The 7,748-nt window shown below is 44.5% G+C and overlaps 1 protein-coding gene across 1 annotated transcript in view; it reads right to left on the reverse strand.

Moving 5' to 3' along the window:
* Positions 1 to 2,282, reverse strand: part of CREB3L2 (cAMP responsive element binding protein 3 like 2) — a 90,697-nt gene extending 88,415 nt beyond the window's left edge. Inside the window, exon 1 of the mRNA XM_042467532.1 lies at positions 1,924 to 2,282. Within this exon, the coding sequence (XP_042323466.1) occupies positions 1,924 to 2,025 (102 nt within the window). The 5' untranslated portion in view covers positions 2,026 to 2,282. The remainder of the gene's footprint in view (positions 1 to 1,923) is intronic.
* Positions 2,283 to 7,748: the final 5,466 nt, after the last annotated feature.

Consider the following 7,748-nt stretch of genomic DNA (forward strand, 5'->3'; position numbering starts at 1 on the left):
GGGCTTGCTAATTTATGTAGGCAGGATTTGAGTTTTCTGGATTTCCATTAGTATATACCAGACGTTTCCTTTCTAAAGTGTTAACAAAAGCTCTTATCACCCCCAGTAAGCATTGCTGGGGATGATGGGAGCTGTATTCCAATCCATCTAAAAGGTACCGGGGAAGGGGAGCTTCTCCTTCTATAAACATATCTATTCTACAGCTAGCCCACCCTGAAGGAGTATTTTTCAAATGCGTTTTCTCACAGTGCATGGTTGGGGTTGGTTTTCTTTCCCCAAACGTTTTAAGAAGTTTGCAGAGAAAAGCTATACAGCACATTTAAAGAGGACCTTCGCCAATGCTTTTTGCTCCAAGACAAACAAGTCATGATTCCTTGTAGGAGGGCAGAGCATTCTTCACATGCTCCGAATTATTCTTCCCTTCATACTATAAAGCTAACTATTTCCTCGCTTAGTCCTCCTTTGCTGACCAACTGAAAGAAAGTTCTGCATGGAGACTTTGTTCTGCTAAAACTAATGGCACTCAGCAAAGGGGGGAAAAGGGCACGCAAACATCTGCTATAAACTGGCAACTGCTGATGTTTGTTTTTCACTATGTCTTTCCCAAGTATCCTTTCAGAATCATCATAACTATTATCTGGAGGTGCCTTCCAAACTGGCTCTGCTAATGGCAGTAAATTGGTGGCAGATGGGACAGCAGAGGACAAACCACAGCATTATATTTCCCAAAGCTTGCACTTTTCTTGCTGACAACTTTAACCTCCTAATTTGAAGAAACGGGAAGAAAAACTCCGATCAAAGGTTACATAAACAGCTTCTTTTCAAGAAACAGGAATTATGTCAAGCTGCCCTGATGCAAGAGAACTATTAGATAGGCACAAAGGCCTTGGGAGGTTGGGAGAGACGGGGAAACATTCACCTAAGTTCCCTCATTGCGTCAACTGCTCTACTGCCTTCCTGCTGGAATGCCAAACTTCACCATCTCCTCCATTTTTCAGCTACGAAGCTGTTGGGAGAACTTCTCCCGACCCATATGTCAGTTAAACGCCTAATGCCAACCAGACTGAACTAAACTGCTTTTAAAAGGAAAAGACAAAAAAGAAAATCTGAGGAGGAAAGATTCAAAGTATGCAACAAAATGCCAAAGCCAGATCATCCCAAAAGAAACCCCACCTACTTAATGACTACCCAAGGAATACTAATAGGAGGGTAACTTTCTGAAGCCAGATGTGGACTGACCAAAACTTGATGTTCTTCTACCCACAGACAGAGTAAAGTCCTCCTCCCTTTACTGGTGAGGAGGGAAAAAACGTTAAAACAATATGCCTTTTACTCCCCCCCCCCAAAAAAAACAGAGGAGTGCAGTATACATTAATTGATAGATCTTATTTCTATCAAACAATGGGACATAAACCAGTCAACAACCCAAAGGTCATGGGGGCTGGGACCCAGTCAACAACCCAAAGATTATAGGGACTGGGACTTATTCAACAGACCAAAAGTGATAGGGACAGGGACCCAGTCATTAAAATCAAAAGTGATGGGAGCTGGCACCCAGTTAACAACCCAAAGATTACAAGGACTGGGACCCAGTCAATAGACCAAAAGTGATAGGGGCTGGGACCCAGGTCAACAACTCCAAAGTGATAGGGGTTGGAACCCAGTCAGGAACACCAGAAGTCAAGAGAGCTGGGGCCCATTCAAAACCCCAAAAGTGATTAGGGGCTGGGACCAGTCAAGATCTCAAAAGTCATGGGGACTGGGACCCAGCCAAGAATCCAAAGATTATAGGGGCTGGGACCCAGCCAAAGCCCAAAAGGACCAGGGGCTGGGACCCAGTCGTGGCCACCAAGGGCCACTGGGGCTGGGAGAGCCCTCCCCTCTTCCACTCCCCACCGGGCCCTGCTGCCTGCCCGCCCTCACCGTGTTGAAGAGCAGGGCCTCGGAGTCCACTGGTTCTGACAGCTCGCTCAGTTTCCGGTCCCAATGCAAGAGGCTCTGCTCCCCACTTTCCAAGACCTCCATGGCTGCTCCGACCCAAAGAGGGGAAGGGAGCGAGAGAGAGGGAGACTTTTGTGGGGGGCAAAAGAGAGAGACACCTCAGCAGCAAGTCACGAGGAGGAGGAGGAGGAGGCGCAGCCTCGGTCCATAAGGCCAAAGGGAGACAGCTGCTTCCACCTACAGCCCTGCTAACCCCTCCCAGGCTGGGGATGCAACAGGCAGTCAATATCCCCAAAGAGCTCCTCCTCACAGGACCTCCAACCTTAGACTGACATCGACCACAGCCGTCCCTCCAGCCCCCTCCCTCAAAGCGTAACTCCGCCCCCCCGCTCCGGCCAATCACAGACGCCTCTGAACTCTCCCGACCAATCAGAGTCCATACACTGATTTCCCCCCTCCTCCACGTTCTCGGCCTCGCTCTCCATTCTGTCAAGCCAGTTCCAAAGGCTCTCCAGCTGTGGAATGTGGGCGGGGAAATCCCAGTGTCGTCACGCCAGGAGGGGCGGTATTGGGTCCCTCTTCCTCAAGGTTCGCTTTGTCCCTCCTGACCAATCCCTGCTCCCCATTTTCGGAGAGTGGCAGCGAGTCCAACCAATGAAGGAGCGACAAGAATACAGCTTGGAGGAGAAGCCCCGCCCCGTTCCTTCAGAGAAAAAGAGGAAAATAATGCCTGAAAAAGGCATGAAGGGGCGGGGCGATGGGCGGGGCTTGTGAATGATTTATTCAAGTGGGGATCATGAGGTCGGTGGTCTATTGCTAGGAGTGGAGGAAGTTTGCTCCAAGGAAATAAATGTGTTTGTTTTGTGTTGTGTTTGTTTTCTTTCTTCCCTTCCTTTTGTTAATTCAACATTACTAGTCCCTCCCTGTTGGTTCCTCCTGGTCCTTTAATCCCTCCAAGGGTTTAGGAACAAAGTCCTCCTTTATATAGAAAGTCAACATTTGGAGAGTAAAGGAGAGAAGAGGAGATTAATCCTGGCAGAAAGGACTCAAAGCTGCATCCTCACTGGAGAAATAATCCGGTTTGAGGCCGCTTTAACTCTTTTCTGGCTCAAAGCTATGGAATTCTGGGAGCTGGAGTTTGTTGTGGGGCCCACAACAAACTCCAACTCCCAGAATTCCATAGCCTTCAGCCAGAGAAGAGTTAAAGCGGCCTCAAACCAGATTATTTCTGCAGTTTGGGACCTACACTGCAGAAAATAATCCAGTTTGATGCCACTTTATGCTATGGAATCCTGGGAACTATGAGATGTTTATCCTTTAGGCTATGGAATCTTGGGAACTGTAGTTTGTGAGATATTTCTTTATTTATGGTCTTTATGGCCTTCTTCCCCAGAGGCGGAGAGAGTGTGACTTGCATAGTTACCACATTGATGGATGAAACACTGAGGAGAGGCCCTTGTGGCAGCCATTTTGTTACAGTGTCTGATGAGGCAGTTTCCTCAGCTTTCTAAATGCACCCACAGGCCCCCCCCCAAAAGACTGGAGATTTCCTGATCTTATATTACACATTATTGTAGTTTCTGTTGTTGTTGTTGTTATGCGCCTTCAAGTCATTTCCGGCTTATGGCAACCCTAAAGTGACCCAATAATGGGGTTTTCTTGGCAAGATTTGTTCAGAGGAGGTTTGTCATGGCCTTCTTCCCCTGAGGCTGAGAGAGAGTGACTTCTTGCCCAAGGTTGGGTTTCATGGCCAAGCGGGAATTGAACCCTGGTCTCCAGAGACGTATTCCGGTGCTCAAACCACAACGCCACGCTAATCATTAAAGGGTGATGTCCCTCATTTCACCTGACAACCCTGGAAGAGAGCAGAATAAGGAAGACACTCATGTAAAAGTCTAGAAAATTTAGGTTAAAAAATTGACCCTGAAAACCTGAGTCGACTTATCCATGGGTCAATGTAAGTACGGTACATATATATATATATATATATATGGTGAAAGGCAAGAATTTAATCTGCCCTGGAAGCACTGACCCCCTTCTACATCCATCTAGCCTTTAGTATGGGCACAAATAGTTATGCCTGCTGGAATCTTGTAACCTCTTTGGCATTGTTTTGCTTTACTTCGTCCTTTGCATCCTTCATTACATGCCTCTAAATTTTACCCTTGACTTATCCGCAGATCATATCAAAATCCATAATTTTGGCCCCAAAACCTGCCCTCGACTTATATATGAGGTCGACTTATAGTGAAGTGTATACAGTATTTACATCCAAAGACTGGTTTACTAATGTTCATATGGTGGATGCAGACTCATTACTGTCTTATAAACAGACACATTGTATACAGAAGTGTATGTAGTAGCAGCAACAGGTTAACTTGGTCATTATATAATAATGGGGTTGGTTCCTGGATATGTTTGTTTTCTTGTTCCTTCCTTTCTTATCTCCTGATTACTGGTTCTTTCCATGTTGTTTTTGTTCAGTTATAATGCTTGGTCATCTGACACTTGTGTGGGGAGAAAGGGGATATAAAAACGTGGTAAGTAAACCTTAGTTTTGCATATTTTCAGTATCTTGGATGCAAAAATCCTGCTATAGAGAGCACAGAGACCCCCTGGATGAGTTTGGACAAGTCATACTCTTTCAGCTTTGGGGATCATCATTGTTGGTATTGATGTTGTTGTTGTTGTGTGCCTTCAAGTCGTTTCTGATTCATAGCAAACCTAAGGCAACTCTATCATGAGGTTTTCTTGGCAGGTTTCTTCAGAGAGGTTTGCCATTGCCATCCTCTGAGGCTGAGAGAGTGTGATTTGCCCAAGATAACTCAATGGGCTTCCATGGCTGAGCCGGGATTCAAACCGTGGCCTGCAGAGTCTCAGTCCAACTACTACACTATGGACTTTATCACGTGGAAAAAAGTAGGGTTTTAAATGGACATCCTGTGAAAATCGCGCAATCATGACCTACAGAAGTGCACATGATATATAACTGATCTGCTTTTCAGCTTCACATTGTTGTGGTGTGCCTTCAAGTCATTTCCAACATATGGTGACCCTAAAGCAAACCTATCATGTTGTTTTCTTGGCAAGATTTATTCAGAGGAGGTGTGTCATTGGCTTCCCATGAGGCTGAGAGAGTATGACTTGCCCAAAGTCACCCAGTGGGTTTCATGACTGAGCTGGGAACTGAACCCTGGTCTCCAGAGTTGTAGTCCAACACTCAAACCAATACACCATGCTGACATTATGGATTACCTATTAATAAAGGTGTCTAGGAAACTCAACAGCAGGAGTAAGGAATCTTTTTCAATTCTGATTTTGCAAAGAACCTCAAGAGCTACACTCCAGCGGCAAGTGATGCTAAGGAAACTGAGGCAGGAACACAACAGCTTTGGCCAAAGCAATGCAGACAAGGCCCAGTGTAATTCATACCCATGTTGAACATTTCCCCACCATGGATACAGCTCAGTTTTTAAGTCAACCAGCTCAGGAACAAGCCCCAGAATGGCAGTTTCATGGGCTGCCAAGCACAACTCAGTGCTATACAGGGTAAATTTTTGAACACTGATTGGAGATAAAAACAGAAGAAGCTTCCGATCCGGATAGGGAAGACATCGGCTGGGAGTTTCTGTTCCTGCTCTATGGCTCTTTAATGTTTGAACTCCAAGCCTGTTTCCTGGGCTTAGCCACGGTGTTTTGCTGCCCAGGGTGAAACATAAGTAAGCTCTGTGTGCCCACCCTTCCATTCCATGGACTGGCAGCTGAATCTTATTTACACTTTGTCAGTGGGACAATATTCTGCCAACTGAAGACAGGAGGACAACTTTAGTAGAACAAGGTGCAGGCCATGTGGTACAAGCAATTCTTTATCACCTTTCTATCACCACATGCTCGGTGTGCCACCTTTTCTAGTTGTTGTTGTTGTGTGCCTTCAACTCATTTCCAACATATGGTGACCCTAAGGCAAACCTATCATGGAGGTTTCTTGGCAATATTTGTTCAGAGGAGGTTTGACATTGAAACTCCTAGGATACTCCCACTGTGCACCTGCTGTTTGGGGGAAGGGGTGAAACCCCATCAAGGCAGGTAATTTACTCAATTCCTGGACTAATAACAAGAAGGGGGGAACCGAACACTCACCATTTAAAGACTCTTCTTCAGTAGCCACTTAGTGGCCAAAAACTCATTTGACTTTTTTTTTCTTTTTAAGTCTTTGCTTACCAGCAGAAATAGATCATATAGGCCTAACCAGCCTTGGGTTAATCAAAAATCCACCAAACAATGATACCTTTATTGGAACAACCAAATCGCACAATTGCATGTTGCAAGCTTTCAAAGCTCCACTGACATCATCAGGCAAGGTGTTAAAAAGCATACAACCTTGGGTTAGACTAGCTTAGCCTAAGAGAGCCTGCATGGTGTGGTGGTTTGAAAGTTGGAATATGACTCTGGAGACCAGGGTTTGAATCTCAGCTCGGCTATGGAAACCCAGTGGGCAACCTTGAGCAAGTTACTAGCTCTCTGCCTCTGAGGATGGGAATGGCAAACCCACTCTGAAGAAATTTGCCAAGAAAACCCAATAGTAGGGTCACCATAAGTAAGAAATGACTTGAAGATGTACAACGACAACAAAGTTCAGCCTAATCTTCGGTAAAAGGAGGTCCATAGCTCTAGCGTAGCCAACAAAAAGGCCCTTTACTGCTCATATACTGCTCAAGCTGTCTCATTCCTCTACCTAATAGGAAAAACAAACTTTACCTAAAGTTTGCCTTCAAAGTGAAGATTATAGCAGCCAGGCATAAGAATCAATTTTGAAATGCTGGGCCAAAAGCAGAAAAGGGAGTTTGCATTACAGATCCTTTTGCAAACAAAAATTAAACTGCCCTCGCATGACCTTTGAGTGTGTTTGCATTAAAGAAGCATTTCAAAAAGCATTAATGATAAAAGGCAGTTTGGTGTTGGCAGACATCCCTAGTTCAGCCTGTTCTAATTCACATACTGCCACAGAACATTGATTATTGTAAAACTGTAAGAACATCAATCTCCACATAAATGTAGTCTTTGTGTACAGCTACACCAATATAAATTGAATATATTTAACATTTATTTTCCTGGAGGTAAGGACTAACTCTTCCATTAAAAAAAAAGCTATGAAATGTTAACCGAAGTTGCAATCATGTGCATGTTTACTTGGAAGTAAATTCACTGAGTTTCATGGGATTTCCTTCCACATTAACATACATGGGATCAGGCTACACAAGCACTGAAGTTAGGTTTTCTGTGCCTTCAGAACAGAGTTGGTCAATTTGTGATTCTACAGGTCTTTTCAGACTGCAGCTCCCATCATCCCTCATCACAGGTGATGCTGGCTAAAACTGATGTGAAGTGGAGTCCAATAACTTCTAGAGGGCTACAATTTGCCTATTTCTGACCTGCATTAAATATCTGTTTTAAAAATCCATCATAACCCCATTCCAACTTGACTGATATCTGAAGTAAAATCCCTTACAAATGTCTTACTGTCAAATGAATCCTTCAGAACAAGCTGGCAAATGCTTGTGGTAAGCAAAAAAAATGTAAGCAGTGATTTCTATTAAACTTTAATAATGCAAACGAATCCTGATTATTCACAGAAAGAGAGAAAAAGGCTTGTGTATGCTGCATGTGTGTATCTCAAGTGTTTTAAAGACTTCTCCAATCTAAAACCTTGTTGGTGTGGGTGAAGAGAGTGTAGTCCAATGCATCTAGAAGGCACCAGGCTTCGGAAATCTAGTTTGCTGAATCAGAGATACTTTTTTGGATGAACA

The sequence above is a fragment of the Sceloporus undulatus genome, chromosome 5 (genome assembly GCF_019175285.1).
Source record: "Sceloporus undulatus isolate JIND9_A2432 ecotype Alabama chromosome 5, SceUnd_v1.1, whole genome shotgun sequence".
In the NCBI taxonomy this organism is placed as follows: Eukaryota; Metazoa; Chordata; class Lepidosauria; order Squamata; family Phrynosomatidae; genus Sceloporus; species Sceloporus undulatus.